We start from the raw sequence: 22,024 nt of genomic DNA, 5'->3' as shown, positions 1-22,024 counted from the left end.
TCTGCAAGAAGAAAAAAGAGGAATACACAACCTGAAATCGAGAAGAGGGCGCACCAGCTTGTTATGCTCAAGAGATAATTCAATGAGACCAACACATTGCCTCAGTTCAACTGCTTGGATAGGACCAGAAAAACGGATTATTAAGCCACTGGACACAAATTTGTATACAACAAATACTGTTATTTAACTGTAATGAGAGGTAGCAAAATAATTCCACTAACTCTGTCAACTAAAATAATGCAAATAACTCCGATGTATTTAACTAAATAGAAGTAAGATCTTTCTTCAAAGTTAGAGATAGAACTCAATGAAAAAGTAGGACACGCTTGGCTCACATGGCTACAATTGCTCTGCCACTTCTCTTTTTCCTAACCTGCTAAAGTTTAGCTCCTTCCTTGACTTGAGAGTTGAGACTGATATGCCCTTCCTCTCTCAATAAGGATATTGCCTCTTTCCACCATATGGTCTCATCTCTCAGGAAGGACCTTGGTTCATGAATGAATCTGGCTTTTTCATTAAACAATTGAGCCACTGCACGATACCAGTAAAGGTTTAACATGGGTCAATGAGTTTGACTCGAAAACTCCACTGTTGAATCCTGATAGCAATATCACAATTGTGGTACTAATTTAATGCTCCAACACCTCCCAAGTAAATAATGGTTTTAAAATTTCCTAGAAAAAGTAGGATCTGCTATTGGGGCATACATTGCTGCATCGAATTTGACAAAAATGTTCCAGAATCATGAACCAGGCTAGGATTTGCATCAGCTTAACACCAGAATGCTAATCCCAGATTGAACCATAATATCTACAAGAGGAACTGAATGGGAGCATTTCAAAACCTGGCCTTAATTCAAAACCTGCTTATAGATTTTCATTTACAGAAAAACTCTAACACCAGATCGCATGCAGAAGCAAGTGTAATGGGCCCCACAATCTGTCCTGATAGCAAAAAATATCAGAAACCATGGACCAACCTTTTTGTCTAGTTCTCAGGCAATTTTTTATCAGAACAAATGGGCCACATACTTAGAAATAAAAGCTAATCAAACATGTCAATAAAGCATGTAAATATATGCATAGAGTGGATCAATAAGCCCCAATCTCCAACACATAGCACAAGCTGCTCAAGCACACATTCTTCGACATATTGCAATCAATGCAATAGAAGAATCTTCAATAACCAAGTACTAATTCAAGGTCAACTCCTTGGAGTGAATACAAACATATGCTCAACTACCTGGAGTTTGACCTTCAGCCAACATGGCAAACTTAATTTCTAAGTTACAATTTCTAACTTTGGTTCTAAGTTCGAGTTCGAAGAACTGGTTCGCTGGTATGGCAAAATTTTAGAAAGTGTTTTGGGTCTAATTGGGTTCATTAGTACAAAAACACATAAAAATTAGATATATTTGTATTTATGAAGCCTAGAAGCATGCATTAAAATTAGAATGTCACGCAGTATCTTAAAATCACTAGTAATCATAGCATCATGAATTGTGATCATACTACCATTTATTTCAAGTTCAACATCGAAGATTCAAAACATTAAAATTAAATCATAACAAAAAGTTCAAGTATCATTGTTTCAAGTTCAACTAATGGATTAAAAATTGATTAATATTCTTCTTCTTCTTCTTTGGCATGACTCGGCAATAGAGCTAATGCCAGTAGGATCAGCAGCAGCAATAATAGTGTTGGCATCAAAATCTGCAATTGCAAGCCAACATAAGCCTTTTATTTCCGCCTTTAAGGGTTAAGGATGTCCAAACTTCATTAAATTTGGCAAAAAAAGTCAATTTATTGATGTCCATGGGGCCCATTTCCTCAAAGTCCGAACCAAGTTCACCCGGGTTCAATTTGTTTGGGCCTTGTTCGCCCAGTTTCCATTTTCTAGCCTGCCAGTTTGGACTGGGGCCTGCCCAAACCAGTAGGCGAACTGGACCAGGACCAAGTACCAGTTCATACCTAGGCTGGTCCAGCAGGGTCTAGGGGCCACCAGGGTAACTTGGCTTAATTCCATCATCATGATTACATCACATGATGAAATATTGGAAATTACATAGAAGATATTGCATAATATAAACCCAAATCAAAACCAAATTACAATGTAACCCACCTTGCCCAAGCAGGATTAAATTGAACTTTGGTATGGCCACCAAAAGGAATCCTGGGATCACTAACCTCGAAGGTATGTATTATTTAGAAACAAATAGACCAAACTACTTCCTTCTATTTGTTGAAGTTTAGCATCAGTCAAAGTAATACTAAGTATCTGAATCTATTATGCTCTGGTGTGTGTGTGTGTGTGTACGTACACATATGATTATATGCATGTGTATATATGTACAAATATGTATGTATACAAGTTACACAGTCATGATTCAGATCAAGCCTCTCTTACTGTTGTTGCCGATTCATATTGGGTTACTTTCATTATTGATATTATAACATTGTTATCTCTGATCAAGGATTGGGCTCCACACTATATTGCCATTGATATACATATTAAGTATTGTTCAGAATAAATCGAACATGCTTTATCGAGCGTGATTAATTCTTGATCGCTGGTTGATTATATTAACTAACAGTTGTGACCACGTAGGGTCATGACCCTACGTGGCCTTACGTGGCCACGTAGAGTTATGCCCCTACAGGGATATGACCCTTCACCTTGTATAAGTATTTGCTCTCATCGGTGGACAAGGAAATATCAATACATAACATACTTACAGTCCCAGTATCTGCAGAGTAATAATGGAGATTATCAAATACATTATTGTTAGCATTCAGTATTACAGACAAAGCACATTGGAGCATTCTGAAGGTACACTCCTGCTACACACAAACAATAAGAAGTAAGTAAAGTCTGATATAATCTGATATTCTTTCTATCAGAGATCTTATAAAACTAACATGGTATCAGAGCCATTCTGATAAGACATTTTATTCAGAACTCTTATACATAAAATTTCAGACTTTCCAATTTTTGAATTTTTTATTTTTTCAAAATCAAAATGGTTAACTATGTAAGGTTAGAGGATAGATTGGAGGGGGCATCGAACTTTTCTTCATGGAAAATTTGTATCATGGTAATCCTAAGAGAAATGGAATTAGAAGAGTATGTAGAATCAAATAAAACTATTCCGGAAAATGATCCAGACAAAACAACGTGGAAAAGGCACAACAATAAAGCAATGGAAATAATTATAGACTTTGTGAAGGATCATATTCTCGCGTCTATTTCTAACCTTTCAACAGCATTTGAAATGTTCTCCACTATCAAGAACACCTTTGAAATCAATAATACTAGTAGGACGCTGACCTTAAAGCATGATTTATTATACATAAAAATGAACAATGGGGAGACTGTCACTTCCTATTTTCTAAGAATCTCTAAACTAAGATCAACTTGGTACAATGGGAAGTCAAGTTGATGATAAAGAACTTACAATGATTGCCCTAAGGGGACTTCCTCTATCTTGGGAAACTTTTATTCGAGGACTAAGCTCTCAACCTAAGCTTCCTAAATTTGAATTACACTAGAATAAATGAACTCAAGAGGAATCAAGATTAGTCTTAAGGGGGACAAGCTTAAATCAAGAGAGAGACATTCATGCACTTCAAGTAAGCTCCAACAAGAAAGGAAAATTCAATCGAAATAGGAGAGAATCCAACAAACCTTTATAAGAAAAGAGATTGGTCAAAAGTGAGATGTTTCAAATGTAACAAAATTGGTCACTCTCATAATGTTTGTCCTGAACCCAAAAAAACAAAAAAATCAAGCTGCTCTAGCAGAAATAAAAGAAGAAAAGGAGGAAGTAGAAGAAAATCTAGCACTCTCCAGTGAGTTCAACTCAAACAAAAACACTTGGATCATAGATAATGGAGCATCTCGACATATAACAAGTTTTAGAGACAAATTCGAAAGCTTCTCAAAATACAACTCAGAAGAGGTAACCATTGAGGATGACTCCACTCATCCAATTAAAGGTATTGGGTCTTGCTCCATTAAACTAAATTTAGGTATTACTCTTCAACTTAACAATGTTTTATATGTACTTGGAATTAAAAGAAATCTAGTCTCTATATCTGGCCTTTCTGATCAAGGATACAGAATCGCTTTTCAAGAAAGAGTTTTGTCTTGGCCTAAAAATGCTAACATCAAGAAAGCTATCACTATTGGAGTTAGAGATGGGAGTTTATATAAACTTTGTAATCAACAAAATTTTGCACTAAGTCATGAAATCTCAAAGTCCACAGAAATCTAGCATAGGAGATTAGGTTACCTACATTTCTAAGTGTTGATGTATAGCATCAAAGAAGTAATTATAAAGTTTGTAAATTATGATATGATGGATTCAAACGTACACTTATATATATATATATATATATATATATATAGACACACACACACACACACATTTGGTTTATCATCATTCAAAATTACTATTGGCAGACTTTATATTATTCATGTTATCGATGGTCTTGTATTATGGCGCCAATTGCTTATACTAAAACATTGTGGATATTTTAATTTACTCTAACAAACAGGTTGTTAGTTATGCCTCCTTAGAGTCATGTCTCTACGGGGGTCATGGCTCTTCACAAACATATAAGTGTATATGCAGATCGTTGAGGACAACAATCAATAGATGGCATTATAAGTCCCAGCAATCTGCATTATAATTATAGGATAAATTCTCAGCATTCTCCTCTGCGATCTTCATTGAAGGACAATCAGCTTATTTCCTTTTGTAATACTTGTTATCAACAATATTCATTGGAAGATATTCTGCATCTCAGCAATTCGAGAACATTCACCATTAAAGAACAATTATGTTCTACAGTTATTCAAGTAAGAATATTTACTACTATTCATATCTATTGTAATAGTTTTGTCTATCAGAGATCTCTAAAAACTAACACTAAGCATTATCATCTATAGGGAAAATTGTCAAAGGGTTACCTAATCTAAAATCATATCACTTAGGTGATTGCAAAGGTTGTGCCCTAGGTAAAAATGTCAAGCAATCCTTTCCCAAAAGTGTTCATAAATCAAAAGCAATACTTGAACTCATTCACTCTGACCTATGTGGTCCTATGTCTGTACCCTATCTAAATGGGTGCCTCTATTATGTAATCTTTATTGATGATTATTCTAGGAGAACTTGGATCTATTTCCTGAAACAAAAGGAATCTAATGAAGTACTCTCAAAATTCAACGAATTCAAAGCCCTAGAAGAAAATCAGTCAGGAAAGAAAATTAAAATTTTAAGATCAAATAATGGAGGAGAGTACATCTCTGAAATTTTTAAAGATTTTTGCATTACTATTGGGATTAAGAGAGACTTTTTTGTACCTTATAATCCTCAACAAAATGGAGTTGCAAAACGTAAGAATAGATCAATTGCCAAAGCTATGATGCATGATCAAAACCTTCATACTTCATTCTAGGCTGAAGCATCTAACACTGCAATTTACATTCAAAATCGATGTTCGTACTCAGTGTTGGAAAATACCACTCCAGAAGAAGTATTTACAGGCATCAAACTAGATCTAAGTCACCTAAGGATATTTGGGTGTCCAATCTATGTTCACATTCCTAACGAAAGGAGAATAAAGCTAGAACCATCTAGGAAGAAAGGAATTCTCATCGGGTATAGTGAAAATTCCAAAGGCTACAGGGCCTATATTCCAGGTCAAAAAACAATTGAAATCAGCAGGGATATTAAATTTGAAGAAGACATTGCCTTCAACCTTTCTAAAAATAATGATGAGCCATTCATAGAACCTACCATCGAAACAAATGAAGATCACCCTGTAGAGAATGAGAGGGAGAATGATACTTCATCTCCTATACCTGCTTCGGATGATGTTGAAAATAACAACAATAAAAAGAGACCACTTTGGAACAGAAAATTCATAGAAGAAAATCATGTTGAACCTGATGAAGTATTAAAAGAAAGCAAGAAAACAAGAACTCAGCCTTGTTATGTTGCATTAGTAACAGAACTTATCAAATCAGAACTTTCTAACACTAATGAAGCCTTATCAAGTCAACCTTGGAAAGAAACTATGATTGAAGAATACAATTCAATATTAAAAAATGATGTATGGGATGTTGTACCCAGACCTAAAAACAAATCAGTAGTTTCTTCCAAATGGCTATACAAAATCATGCATGCACCTGATGGCAACATTGAGAAATACAAAGCAAGATTTGTAGCATGAGGTTTTTCACAGAGAAGGTATCAATTATGAGGAAACCTTTGCTCCAATTGCTAGGTATACATCAGTCAAAACCATCTTGGCCATTGCAACATTTAAAAGACGGAAAGTCCATCAAATAGATGTTAAGACAGCTTTTCTAAATGGTGAAATTGAAGAAGTGTACATTGAGCAACCAGAAGGGTTTATTACTCACAACAAGAATACTCGTGTGAAGAACATCTAATAAGCAAATGCAAACAAGAATTGACAACTGCATTTGACATGAAAGACTTAGGTATTCTTTACTACTTTCTAGGAATGTGTACATCTTTCTAAACCAAGGAAAATATACTATTGATATTCTAACAAAGTTTGGAATGATGGACTGCAAACTAACTTCTACTCCTATGGAACTTAATCTACATAAACTAAAGGATGACATGGATAAATCTGAACCTATTGATCCTACTCTCTACAGACAGATCATTGGTTCATTGATGTATTTAGTGAATACTCATCCTAACATATGTAATGCTACTAAGACCTTAAGTCAGTTCATGGTTACCCCAGAGAAGATTCACCTTATGACAGATAAACATATCCTAAGATATCTAAGAGGAATTATTGGCATGGGAATCAGATATGATCAAGTTGAGATAAATCTTCATGGTTTTTCAGATTCAGATTGGGCAAGCAGTTCTACTAAGCATAAGAGTACTTCAAGATGTTGCCTCAATCTTGGATCTGGGATGATTTCTTGGTTCAGCAAGAAATAGTCCTCAGTTGCATTGTGTCATGTCCCCTCTTTCGTGCTAGTTCTTTTGGCGCTTGGTTAATCTATCTCCACATTGGGATAGATTAACGACATTACCAGTAAGGATGTGTGCCAGTCACAAGGGAAGATTTGTCTTAAGTTCATCATTTAATGTATTAAAGTACTTTAATAAAGTTACTTTATGTTTTAAAAAGTCATTCACTTCATAAAGTGACTTAAGTGTCTAGAAGACAAAAATGGTGTTTTATCCGACATCTCTTATTCCAACACTTTTCCCTAACTTCAAGGTTATAAATAAGAGACTTCATCTTGGGAAAGAACACAACAAATATATGTTATAAAACAAATCCAAAAAGGTTACTTAGATGTGACTGGATATTTCCTAAGAGTCCTAAGGACGAAAACCCTTGAGGAAAAGAATAGTGATGCTGGATGCAAACCTAGCACTCACATTTTCATATCAGTATTAGATTTCAATTGAATATCTTAGAAGTTGGCAATAAGTGGAGTTCTCTAGAAGGCAAGGGACACACAGGTCAATATTTGAGAATTGTAAGCACTAAATGCCATTGATTTGATTATTCCTTGGATGGAGCACAGAATAGATGAACATTTTCCCTACAGTAGAAAGACTGTCTCAGTGCTAGTACATTTTGTGGGTTAGAACTGTTGAACATTTCAGCACCTCTCCCAATATCACATCTATAATAGTGGAACCCGTGTATAAGGGAATAAGACAAGCAGTATTCAAGAATCACCTCACAGGAAATACGTGAATAAACTTCTCCAGCGGTGACATGTATGCAGGTGTTAGTTGGAACAGTATTCGGGTAGCAGTGTTGGTTGCCAGTCACCTAAGACTTCGAAGAGTATCTTACAAACAGTCATGAGCTTTCGCAAGATCAACTGAAAGCAGATGAAACTCTCAGAAACTAGCGGTATCAGGTTTGCAGTTGAAGACTTGTTGAGCAGGAGGATTCCATCGTTAGCAACAAGAGAACACAAATCTAGGTAGTTGGAAGCAACAATATCTGTTGTTCAATGTCGAGGGAAGGTGGTTCCAAATAATGATTTAAACATTGTGAACACAGGCCGTAGTAGCTCCCCTACATCAAATCACAGAGGCAGATCATTACCAGCAACTAACTCCAAGTTCTTCATTTCTCGTTTTGTATTAAGTGAAACAGTAATCACCTTTACAAATATAAAGATTGAACCGAGTTTATTATCTCTTTCATACATTCAAATAGATTTGCGTATAGTATGCCTATATGATATTGTTGTTCTCAATTTTGATTTGTATTTGAGTTCCATCTCATTCAACTGTCTTCAACTTTGGCATGCATTTATGAGAAGTGGTATATTTAAATGGCTTCCTAGTTAATACAGAAAACCATTCACCAATTGTTTGACAAAAATACTATCCGCACTAGTGCTAATTTTCTGACCCAATTTAAGAAAGATTATTACACATTGAGCTCAATTGAAGCAAAATACATAGCCTCTTCCTTAGGAGCCAAAGAAGTTGTATGGCTACAAAAACTTTTATTTGATTTGTTTAAGAAGCCTTTGAAGCCTACTATATTCATTGTGATAACCAAAGTTGTATCAAACTTTCAGCTAATCCAGTTTTTCACAATCGGTCCAAGCATATTAAAATTCCCTATCACTACATCACAGATATGGTAGATCAAGATATCATCAAACTAGAGTACATTAGTACTAATGAACAAACAGCTGATATTTTTATCAAGCCTCTTGCTAGAGTGAAGTTGGTATACTTCAGAAAAACTTGGTATGATTAAATTGTGATTTTGAATATTGAATTTAATTTCAATTCATATGTGTTTATGCTTCTATGATTGTTGTTTCAAATATGTAATGAAAGGTGACGATCTTTCATAGACATATATATTCAAAAGGTAATCTTTGTAAGGTGATGATCTTACAAATGATAGGCCTATTATTATGACTGTTGGTCCGGACATTCCGGAAGTCGTGAATAACAAATGCATTATGATTACTCTAGATATTGTTTCAGACAATTAGAGATCATAATTTATGTTATGATAGTGTTCATAGCATGGTGATTTATGTTATTTGATGACTCTCTATTTCTTAGAGTGGTAGTGTCAAATAATGTATCATGTGTAGATATTCTAATATTTGGATTCTTCATTCCTTCTCCCTTGCTAAAGAGGGAGTGTTGAAGTTTTGCATTAGTCAAAGTAATACTAAGTATCTAAATCTATTATGCTCTGGTATATATATACATATATAAATACACATATTATATGTATACGTATATATGTATTATGTACAGATATGTATGTATACAAGTTAAAAGTCATGATTCAAATTGGGCCTCTCTTACTGTTGTTGCCAATTCATATCGGGTTACTTTCATTATTGATATTATAACATTGTTATCTCTAATCAAGGATCGGGCTTCAAACTATATTGCCATCGATATACATATTAAGTATTGTTTTGAATAAATAGAACATGCTTTATCGGGCGTGATTAATTCTTGATCGCCGGTTGATTATATTAACTAACAGTTGTGACCAGGTAGGGTCATGACCCTACATGGCCTTTGGCCACGTAGAGTCATGCCCCTTCACCTTGTATAAGTATTTTCTCTCATCGATGGACAAGGCAATATCAATACATAACATACTTGCAGTCCCAGTATCGACAAAGTAATATTGCAGATTATCAAATACATTCTTGTCGGCATCAGTATTCCAAATAAAGCACATTGGAGCATTCTAAAGGTACACTCCTGCTACACACATACAATAAGAAGTAAAGTCTGATATAATCCGATATTCTTCTATTAGAGATCCTATAAAACTAACACTGTTCAAGGTCTACAACTCATATAGGTAGTCAAAAGAAAGAGAGCGACTCAGAAATGTACAATCAAATCAACAACACAAACAAAAGGAATATACCATGGCAATCCAAAAGCTGGCCCAAAATAAAAAACCTTCAATAGCTTCTAAGTTGCAGAAAAATTATGACAAGATAATCCTAATGCACAGCAGCAAGTGTAATGGGCCCTACAGTTTGCCCAAATTGCCAAAAAACAAGTACCATTGATCACCCCTTTCTCTAGTTCCTGCACAACTGTTTTTTGGAACAACTTAAGCCGGATTCTCGGGACTAAAGAGCATATCAATCATTTCAACGAAGGAAGTCTGTCTAAATATGGTAGAAAGTAGATCAAGAAGCCCAGATCTCTTGACATAAAGCACAACCTCCTCCAACATTCTTTGGCATATATGATATGCATTGAATACGATAGAAGCATCTTTGAAAATCAATTGCAAATTCCAGCTCAAATCATTGGATTGAATAATGCGAACATCTACCTCACTGCATTGGCTTAAATCTCAAGCCAACAAGGTAGAATTAATTCCATCATCATAATATAGCATTGCACGATGAAATATTGGAACACATATATAAGATATTTAGAATATTGTAATGTTTCTTTAATGGTCATCTTAGTTAGTCCTTAATTTATTAGACGGTTTCTATTTTTGTCTTTAGTTGACGATTGTTTCTTTTAGAAACATTGTCTTTATAAATCTATAAAGAGCTTAAATCTCCTCAATGATACAAAAATACAGCTTTGGTTTAGCAGAACATGGTGTCAACACGAGTCAAAAGGATTTCATAAATTTGGCAGAATTTTAAAAAGATTCCCGAGTCTCTTCTATTCTGAACTTTTTTCCAAAAAATTGTTTTTTTGTTTATTTTAATAGAAACTATTGGAGGTATTTTACGAAAATTTTGTGGTTTGTCTTTGAAGATTTTTGCTAAAAATTGCGAAACTGGTCAAGGGCTTTGATCATGCAATTTCCTAGTTTGAGCAAAAGCCTCTGATTTTCAAAGGTTGTATGTTTGATGCATGTGAGTTGCATGTGAGTTGCATGTGCATTTTGCAAGTTGCATGTACTTGCATTTGTTGTCTTACCATGCAAACTTTCCTGTTTTGCCACATGAAGGTTTCTTTGGTGGATTTTCATTATTCTTTCCCTTGAAAAACTTATGGTGGGTTTTCATAATTTTCTCCCTTAGGAAATTTTTGATGTGTTTTCACAATTTTTTCCCTTAAGAATATTCTAATGGGTTTTCATAATAATTTCCCTTTAAAACTTTCTCTTGGGTTTTCATAAATTTCTCCCTTCAAAACATTCTGATGGGTTTTCTCAAATTTTCCCTTCAAAAAATAATAATGGATTTTAATAATTCTTTTCTTCAAAAATTATTTGTTGGGTTTTGATATGTTTTCCTCAAAAATAAGTTTTGTATTCTCTATTCTCTATCTCAAATTTTGTTTTATGGTTTTGATCGACTTTTCACAAATATTACAACTATCATAGATATCACAGCAGACTAAACAAATTGGAAGCCAAAATGTAATAAAACATCATTTTTTTTAATATTAGAATATTATAATGTTTGTTTAATAGTCATCTTAGCTAGTATTTAGTTAATTAGGTAGTTTCTATTTTTATCTTTAGTTCAGGATTGTTTCTTTTAGAAACATCATCTTTGAAAATCTCTATAAAGAGTTTTATCTGCTTTGTTTGACAACAACATCGATTTATCATAACATTGCATCAGAGAAGGTTGATGGGATTTCATAAAATTTGACAATTTTTTTAAGAAAAATTAAGCTTCTTTTGATTAGGAGAGTTTTCCAAAATTTGTTTTGCGGTTTTTTGAAATACAAATCATTGGAGATATTTTATGAAAAAAATTTGGTTCGTCTTCAAGATTCTTGCTAAAAATCGCAAGCCTAGTCTAGAGTTTTGATTGTGCAATTTTCTATTTTCAGCAAGAGTCATTAGTTTCAAAGGTTGAATGTTGCTTGCATGTGCTTTTTGTGTGTCACATGTTTTACCATGAGAAGTCTCGTGTTTTATCACATGAAGGTTTATCCGGTGGGTTTATAATTTTTTCCTCAAAAACTATCAAGTGGGTTTATAATTTTTTTTCCAAAATTATCTAATAGGTTTTCATAATTTTTTCCCTTAAATAATTTCTAATGGGTTTTTATAATTTTTTCCTCAAAAATTATCTAAGGGGCTTTACCATTTTTTACCTCAAAAATCACATTGAGTTTTGATTAGTTTTTCACCTCAAAAATTGTGTTGGGTTTTTGTTGATTTTTCTCCTCAAAAATAATGCTTTGTAAACTTCAAAATCATATCTTGTAGTTTGTTTTGTGGCATCCTTCTCATCAACAAAGTTTGGAGGATTTGTCAATTCTTCCTCAAGGCAATTGTTCTCAATAGGTCTTTGGTACAAGGAAAGGAAGCTCTGTTATCCGACATCAAGTTGGATTTTTGCGACGAATTAGGGTCAAAAGATTTGTTGATTTCCAAGAGGGTTAGTAGCAAACTCATCTCATTGGAAAAGTCAGTGGTAGGCTCTTGTCTCTTCTTGCAAAGCATTTTGAAGAAGGAAGCACCCTTCTCAATTTGTTTTTTCTTGATGGCTCCTTGGTCATTAACATTTTGCAGATCCAGGGAGGGTTTCAACAGCAACAGAATATTTTGAAGAATTTGTGACCAGAAGGCAACAATTAGACAATGACAACCAAGAGAGGGTATACAAATATTATAATGTTTCTTTAATGGTCATCTTAGTTAGTCTTTAGTTTATTAGGTAGTTTCTATTTTTGTATTTAGTTCTCGAGTGTCTCTTTTAGAATCGTAGTATTTGTAAATCTATATAAGGAGCTTTCATCTCCTCTATTTAACAACACAATGATTTACCATTACACCTAAACTGTATCAAATTGAATTTCAACACTGCTACCAAAGAAAATCCTCACATTGCTAATGCAAGAGGAATTATTTAGGATTACAAAAGACAACATGACCCTATCGAACAACATGACCCTCTTGTACAAGACTTAGCTAGTGTTAAAAATGATTGGACCACGTGATAGTAATCAAAATCTACAACTTAGATAGTGTATAGAGTTTAATTATCAAAACCATAGAGATTCAAAAATAACAAAGTAACACCGCCTTGGAGGACCAGGGGACAGTAGAACGGGAGGGAAAAGTTTTCGGGATGAGGGGACAGAGGGGTTTTAATTTGGGAACGTAAGGGGGATGGCGGGGACGGCAGTGGTGTGCGACATAAGGGCTTGTATATACTATACATATGGTACTTAAAATGCTAATTATGAAATTATGTATTACAATGTAAGAGTTTGAACATTGCATCGAATTGGAAGATCAAACATTGAACATAAATAGTCAATTCAGCAAATAGTCAACACTGGGACGTCCCTCCATCCTTGGCGAAGGTGGCAGAATCTGGTGGCGCCACTGGGGACAGGAGAACAGAGTCCGCAATATTACAGCAGTAATTGGTAAATACTTGCTTGTTATTAATAGAAACCAGACGGTCAATTTATACAAAAGGACGAAACAATGTTTCCTTAGGAAAAGATCATAAAGAATAGAAACATTCTATTCTAGAGAAAGCAAAAAATGAAAGCAAACTAAAGCTAATTAAATATTTACAATAGATAACCATTAACTAATAATAGAGGACTTATCTATTATTGTAATACCCTACCTTAATGGTTAATCTATTTAACGCACCAACCTATCCTCTGAATTTGACAAACTTATCAGGACCAAGAGGCTTCGTGAGAATGTTTGCAGTCTGATCTGTGGTAGGAACATACTGCAAATCTATAGTTTTGTCTTCACCCAGCTGTAATGACAGTGAACATCCACATGCTTGGTTTGTTTATGGAAGACTGGATTTCGTGCTAACTTGATAACGCCTTCGTTATCAACAAATAGAGTAGTTAGTCCTGTTGGTGAAATTTGCATATTCCCAAGCATTCGACGAAGCCAAACAGCTTCACATCCTGCCTTAACAATCCCTCTGTATTCGACCTCTGTAGAGGAGAGAGAAACTGCCTACTACTTCTTACTGGTCCATGTGACTGCATTGGATCAACAAAGCCTACCCAATCTAAATCTGTAAACACACTGAATTTAGGATTAGAACTTCGAGAGTACAAAAGTCCATAATCTGAAGTGCCCTTCACATAACAAAGCACATGCTTTGCTTCCATCCAATGATTAGCCTTAGGAGCTGTCATAAAGCGTGAAATATAGCTGACTATGAAGCTGATATCAGGCCTAGTAGCAGAGAGGTAGATGAGGCTGCCTAGTAGTATCATCAACGGAAGGATAATCAAACTTTGCTGATAACTTGAGACCTTTCTCCATAGGTGTAGATGCAGGTTTGCAATCCTGCATACGGAATTTGTCTAACAGGGCCCTGGCTTATTTGGACTAAGAGATGAATATACTAGAAGATTGTTGCCAAACTTCAAAACCTAGGCAATAATGCATGAGCCCAAGGTAAGTTATATCAAAAAACTAGCATAAATTCTGTTTGATTCCATGAATCAAAAATGCCAAACTACCAGTGATGATCAGATCATCCACATAAATAACCAAAAGGATGATGTCACTGTCAGTAGTCTTGATGTACCAATTTGTGTCTGAAGAACTCCTCGTGAAGCCTTGCTCACTGAGGTACTTATCAATTTTTATGTACCATGTCCAAGGGGCCTGCTTCAAGCCATAGAGAGCTTTTACCAATCAGAAAACCTGATGGTCTTTACCAACAAACTTGAAACCAGAAGGCTGCATCATGTAGACCTCTTCATGGAGATCACCATTCAGGAAAGCACTCTTGACATCCATCTGATGGACCTTCCAACCAAACTGTGTTGCCAAGGCTAGGACTAATTTGATGGTGCTCATCTTCGCAGTAGGAGCAAAGGTCTCCTCATAATCAATGCCCTAACACTGAGAAAAGCCCTTTGCCATTAAACGAGCTTTGTACTTATCCAAAGTACCATCCAATTTGTATTTGATTTTGTAGACCCATTTGTAACCAATGGGTTTCTTCCCTAGTGGAAGATCAGAAAGCACCTAGGTGTTTTTCTTCAGCAGGTTCTAGTGTACAGATTTCATGGCTTGTTTCCACTCTGGAATTCCTTTAGCCTCAAAATATGTTTGAGGTTCAAACACACTGTGAATGTTGGCCATGAGAGAAAAGTTAACAGAATCTATAGTTTTGCTCTTTTTCCGAGCAGTTCTCCCATCAATGAGATCATCATCATGAAGATCAGCAACTATCTTAGCCTACCACTTAGGCCAGATAGGAGAATGACCAACATTAGTACCAGGAGATGCTTGATCAGTAGGATCCTCATCAGAAGAATCTAGATCAAACTCAAGTGAAGCATCTGCAAAGCGAGGTGATCCTATAGGAGAAGCCGAAGGTGTCTGTACAGGTATCACTGGTATAACTGGACCTGCAGGAGCTACTGAAGCCCTCCAATCAAGTGGACCTAATGGAAGCCGAATTCCCAAATCATGTTGGTCTACTGGATCAGGAACCGGGGAAACCAACATGAAAGGTCCTCGTTGCTCATCAAAGACTACATCTCGACTGTAGATGAGACAAGATGTCTCAACATCGATCAGGCAGTAGACTTTGTGAAGATTTCTATATCTAGCAAGCATCAATTTCTGACTCTTGGCATCCAACTTGATGCATGATGCATCAGGGATCCAAACAAAAGAAAGGGAGCCAAAAACCTTCAGGGGATTGATTCTGGGCTTGCGACCTGACCCGGCCTCTTCCAGAGATATACCCAAAACTGCTTCGGAACATGTTTGTGTTCGAGCATGCATCAAGCCATCTTGGTGATTGTCTTGTTCCGACGTTCAATTACACTGCTCTGTTGTGGCGTGTGGGGTGTGGTTAATTGGTGTTTGATGCCATGTGTATCCAAGAGGCTGGAGAAAACATTAGAACAAAATTCCCTCCCCCCCCCCCATTGTCTGATCCAACTATAATAATTGATTTCCCAAACTCTTTCAACTAAAGGTTTAAACTTCTGAAATAAAGGAAATGCATCTGATTTCTTTTTAAGAAAATATACCAACATTTTTCTATTGAAATCATCAACAAACAACAGAAAATACCTGGACCCAAGAACAGAAGGAGTGGCCATAGGGCCGCAGATTATGTACAAGCTAAAGTACCTGAGAAGCTTGCCATGAGTCGCCACTACTAAAAGGTGTGCAATGTTGCTTCCCAGTCTAGCGTGTGTCACAAACTCCAAGTTGTTGACTCTAAATCTCTAGCAATCTAAGAACAAGCTCATCCCGAGCAAGTTGTGAGAGATAATGCACATTTAAGTGCCCATATCGTTGATGCCAAAGTGTGCTAACAGAAGACCGTCAAGCAGCCATAGCTAAGTCTTGAGAATCACCAGAATCAGTAAGTCTAAAAATACCATGATCCTCAAGACCCACTGCAACAATAGACTGAGTCGCCCGATCAGTGATGGTGCACTGATGTGAACTGAAGGTGACTACCAAGTGTGGAGAATGTCGCAGCAACTGACTGACTGAGAGTAGATTTAGTTCCCTCCCTGGAACGTAGTACACATCAAGGAATATGAGATTCCTCCCAACAAATTGAATTTGAATGTTGCCTTTAGTGACAATTGTGTACTCTTCTCTGCCACCAAAAATAACAAAGTCTAAACAAAGCCAGTAGTCAGTAAACCAGTCTCTGCGGTGAGTGAAATGACGAGAGGCACCTGAATCAATGTACCAGGCAAACGACTTCACATGATTTGTAGGTCTTTTAGCCATGAAGGCATAAAAGGTAGATTTTGTCTGCTCAGTGTGCTCTGCACTGTTCTCTGTGGGCTACGAATCTGATTGCTTAAACTGTACAGCTACGCGTGTCCGACATTCAACCTTCATGTGTCCAAACTTGTGGCAGTAGTTGCATTGAATGTTCTTCTTTCAAGAACCATCTAATGTTGGGGCAGAAGACTTCTACAAAGATGGCTGTTGAAACTTGCCTTTATCCTTCTGAAAGGATTTTGCAGCAAAGGCTTGCTCTGTGGAGGTGGAACTGGAGCTGCTACGGAACTGTTGTTTCCACCGATCTTGCTGAAGCAGCAATGTGCAGAGATCAGTGAACTTCAAATCAACACCAAAAGATGTGATGTTGAGAGTCTCGATAAAATGCTCATAGGATTTTGGTAAACTCCAAAGAGTGATAACCACAATATCCTCTTCCTCCATCTTGCGACCCATCGCAAGTAACTGATCACGGATTTCCTGAATCCAATTCAGGTGTGCCTCGAGCAAGGTGCACTCATCCTTGACAATAAAAAACAGAATGTTTTTCAAAAAGAAGGCTCTGCTTTTGTCAGAAGTCTCATGAAGACCTTTGAGATGTGTCCAGATCACAACAATTGTCTTGCCGGATGGAATCTGAGAAAGCTAGTCATCAGCTACGGATAATTTGAGAAGCATCACTGCCTCTCAATTGTTCAGATCCCATGTATCTTGATCAGAACCCGGAGAAGTCTACGCTTCGTAACACCTAGAACAAGTTGATCGATGTTCCGATATTCAAAAATTGCGATGATCCATTGTTTCCAGGTGCCATACTTTCAACCATTGAATTTGGAGTTATGCTCGAGCAAAATGTTTGTTAGAGATGCCATGGCACGTTTCTCAATGAAATATTGTCAAAATCTATGAAGGCATGGTCTTCTAGGCAAAAAAACGAAACACAAAACAAAAAAATTAGAGGGACCCAGAAAGAGAGCTCGAAAAATCCAGAAGGAATATGTTGTCATTTTCCGGATCCCGTTGGCTCGAAAATCAAGGCATCCAAAAAAATGGACGACAACTCACTTGAGCTCTCGAAAAACCCACCAAGAATCTCCAAGCAAAAATAATTTCCAAGCTTAAAATATAGGGTTTCGTGCAAAAACCCTAGTCGACAGCTTAGAAGGTCAGATTTGCAGAAAGAATGGGAGTTTGCTGGAAAAAAATGACTAATCTGCTTCCCAGAGCACAATTATAGACTAAGACGATGCCTAAAAAAATAGTGGATGGCCTCCAAATAATGGCAGATATGGCAAGAGCGGGTGTTTTTTGTAAAACATAGAGCCGTGAGTCGAAAGAAAATTGTGCAGGTGTAGGTTGAAGCCGCGATGTTTGTTCCAGTCGCAAGTTGGAAAAAGACTAGAGCTGTAGCGATATTTGTGTTAAAGTATCAGACTGAAAACTTATATTACTTAAGGCAAAGATATAATATGATACTGAAGAGGATTAAGTTAACTGAGATGGAATGATGTGTCTGTTATTCTACAATTTACTAGAGAAGATCTGATGCTCTATAATATATACTGGAAGACTTATGTAAATTTATGTGTTCGTTGTGTATAAAAAACAGAGGAGATCGATTGTTATTTATATGCAGCAGTATATAGAGGGGGTCACGACTAATAGATATTTGAGTCACGTCTTATTAGTTGTGACTATTCAGAACTAAACGTAGTTAGTAATATACATGCCCGACAATCATATAATAGAACAATTTCAAGCGCTCGATAACTATATCGAGTTTAATATAAACCGAAGCCTGATTATGATAAGACAGGTTTATAATACCGATGAGCCTCCACATTAATGTGAATAGATATAATCATAATATATGTCTTTAGTTTAATATAATAGTATATATAATATATATATATATATATATATAGACATATATATCAGATGACATAAGAATAATTATAAGAGTTAAGAATAACTCTCTAACTAATCTATACATTAACAATTTGTATACAAGACAACTTGCAATTTGTTGTAAAAAAAGGAGCCTGAGGAATCGTGATTTGGTACTCAAAAAATACCAGTAAATCATTATTTGCAAATAGATGTCGTGATTTCCAGTCACGAATTGCAGATGGTTGTCCAGGAGTGAGTTGCAAAATCGCGATTTGGAGAGAACAAAACCAAAGCTCGAGATTTCAAATTTCTCGTGGCAGAAAACCCTAGGCGAGTTTTAGAGAAATTGACTGAAAAAAAATTTAACAAAATAATTTCAAGAACAAATTATAAATTTTTCCGAAAAAAATTTAAGTATTAGCTCTGATACCATATTACAAAAGTAATTGGTAAATACTTGCTTGTTATTAACAGAGACTAGACAGCCAATTTATACAAAAGAATGAAACAATGTTTCTTTAAGAAATGATCGTAAAGAATAGAAACATTCTATTCTAGAGAAAGCAAAAAATGAAAGCAAACTAAAGCTAATTAGATATTTACAATAGATAACCATTAACTAATAATAGACAACTTATCTATTATTGTAATACCCAAGTCTCCAGTGCGTCCAAGTCTCCAGGACATGGGGAAAAAAGTGGGGGGACGCGTCCCCGTGTTACTATGAAAAATAATAATCAATAAAATCCAAAATATTGGAAGGAATATTCCCAATCAAAATCGCACACACTTTTAAGACTTGGTTTGTAATTACCCCATCTTTTAGCCTTCACGTTCTCCAAAATCTAATTGGAGCATAAGAGGAAATTAAATTAATTTCTTATAAAGTCATTAAATAAATTAAAATTAAAAAATTAAAAGGTGACTTTATATTTAATTAATTTAATTAATTATTGTATTACAAGGGAGAAGCTTCTAGAGTGTATTCATTATTGGAAAACGGGAAGCCTCTACTAATTTAATTTTCTAGAAGCACAATTGATTACTGTATTGCAAGGGACGAATTTCTAGAAGAGTGCATTAATTATTGGAAGGGGGAAGCTTCTAGTACTTGCAATTAATTAATGTTTTAGTTCCTTCTAGAAGGGTGAAGGAAAAGGATAAATAGGGGTAAGAGTCTCATTGTTTAGCATCGGATTTTTGTGAATGACATTTGATAAGAGTTTGGATGTGTGAGTCACATATCTTTCTTGGCAATAGAGGGCATTCATCCTCTCTTGTAACATTCTAGACATCATTCCCTTGGGGTTTGGCCTTTGGAATACATTGCTTTGTACCTGATTTTATCATTTTGAGAACTAATATAATTTCAGCATCCGTTCAATCTTCAGTTTGCATAAAAAATCACTTTCAACACATAATGGGCAGCTCTGATACCACTAAAATTGGCTTTGATATCACTGTAATTAGGCACCCTAGAAATGCCCAAAAAATTGAACCAACAGTTGAAAACGATTTTAATGTCTTTGCATAGGCTTCAATCCACATAACATGAGTAAGAAGGAATTTATGCAAATTTAAGATTGAACCGCTGCTGAAATAATATTAGTTCCCAATTGATAAAATCAAATACATAGTAATGTATTCCCACCTGAGGAATCAACTATAAGGAATGTCATGATTCAATATGAGTCGGGCATCCTAGGCAGAAGCAAAAATGGCACTACTCGAGAGAGGATTTTACTAGCCTTGCATACAAGAAGATGTTGAGAAGTATGTTCGGACCTGTCTTTTTGTCAGCAAGACAAAGCGGTTAGGAGAGAACCAGCAGGGCTACTTCAACCACTACTAATACCTATTTGTCCCTGGGCAAGTGTAAGCATGGACTTCATTACACAACTGCCCCTTGTTGAGGATTATTCGAGCATTATGGTCGTAGTGGACAGATTCAGCAAGTATGCTACATTTGTTCCATGCAAGACTCCCTACTCAATCGAGGATATGGCCGACCTATTCTTTAAACATGTGGTAAAATACTGGGGTATTCCTCTAAGCATAGTGAGCGACAGAGATCCAGGTTTACTTCAACATTTTGGCAAGAGTTATTTAAGATTGTGGGTACTCGATTGTTGATGAGCTCGAGCTTCCATCCCCAAACTGATGGACAAATGGAGAGGATAAATGGGATTCTCAAAGATTACTTGAGACATTATGTGGCATCCGATCAAAGGAATTGGCCCAGACTATTGGACGCAACCCAGTTTTCCTATAATCTTCAGAGGAGTGAGTCTTCTCAATACAGCCCGTTCGAGCTTGCCACAGGTCAGCAACTGATCACACCTCAAACTATCTTGCCTGGTTATCAAGGTCCTGATAAGGAAGCGACTGAACTCCTTTCGAGTTGGAACGAAAGGGTCGACTTGGCACGGTATCATTTAACCCAAGCTTCCGATAGAATGAAGAAATTTGCTGACAAGCATAAACAAAAAATCCAGGAAAATCCTCTCTCGAGTGGTGCCATCGTTCGCTTCTACCCAAGATGCCCAACCCTGCAATCATACTGTATCAACTGGCTCTATATGTGTCTCGATCCCACCTAAGGAATCAACTACCTTCTGCACTAGAGCAACACCATGAGAACTCACATAGAAATCTTCAATAGTGATGCCCATCTATCTAGCCATAAGCTACAACATTATATCCATTTGCCCATTCTGCTCCTGTTGCATCATATCCATTCACCTATTCTGCTCCTATTGCATATGTTGTCCCTGCTCTAATGTACCCAGTAACCGTCTGAACATCACATTCTAATCTGGATCAATATAAAGTTTGTCAAACACTTTTCCCTCTATCTGGCTATTCCAAATTCCCTATAAGACCTCCACAGAATAGCAGGACTTATAGCTCTGATACCATTGTTATGGGCACCCTGGAAAAGCCCAAAAAACTGAACCAACTCCTGGAATAGATTTTTTATGCAAACTGAAGATTGAGCTTATTCCAGCAATTGGTTCAGTTTTTTGGGCATTTCCAAGGTGCCCATTACAATGGTATTAGAGCTTACTTGCAAAGTGTAAAGTCTCTCACAAAGTTATAACCGCAGGGTCCCCATTACTATGTATTTGATTTTATCATTTTGAGAACTAATATTATTCCAGCAGTTGATTTAGTTTTTTGGGCATTTCCAGGGTGCCCATTACAATGGTATCAGAGTTATAAGTCTTGCCATCTTGTGGAGGTCTTATAAGGAATTTGGGATAGCCAGATAGAGGGAAAAGTGTTTGACAAAATGTATATGGATCCAGTTCAAAATGTGATGTTCAGACGGTTACTGGGTACATTAGAGGAGGGACAGCATATGCAACAGGAGCAGAATAGGTGAATGGATATAATGTTGCAGCTTATGGCAA

General features: G+C 36.1%; 1 protein-coding gene across 3 annotated transcripts in view; it reads right to left on the bottom strand.

Moving 5' to 3' along the window:
• The window catches only part of LOC149534928 (phospholipase A I-like protein), a 176,313-nt gene that overhangs the window by 80,950 nt on the left and 73,339 nt on the right, over positions 1 to 22,024 (bottom strand). For all 3 annotated transcript variants that reach the window (XM_089803698.1, XM_089803700.1, XM_089803699.1), the window contains exon 3: positions 32 to 110. In XM_089803698.1, the coding sequence (XP_089659824.1) occupies positions 32 to 110 (79 nt within the window). The remainder of the gene's footprint in view (positions 1 to 31; positions 111 to 22,024) is intronic.

The sequence above is a fragment of the Cupressus sempervirens genome, chromosome 10 (genome assembly GCF_028749045.1).
Source record: "Cupressus sempervirens isolate cs-2001-9-10 chromosome 10, ASM2874904v1, whole genome shotgun sequence".
Taxonomy (NCBI): domain Eukaryota; kingdom Viridiplantae; phylum Streptophyta; class Pinopsida; order Cupressales; family Cupressaceae; genus Cupressus; species Cupressus sempervirens.
Note: the sequence above shows the minus strand (reverse complement) of the source record. Positions and strands in the feature narration are given on the sequence as shown.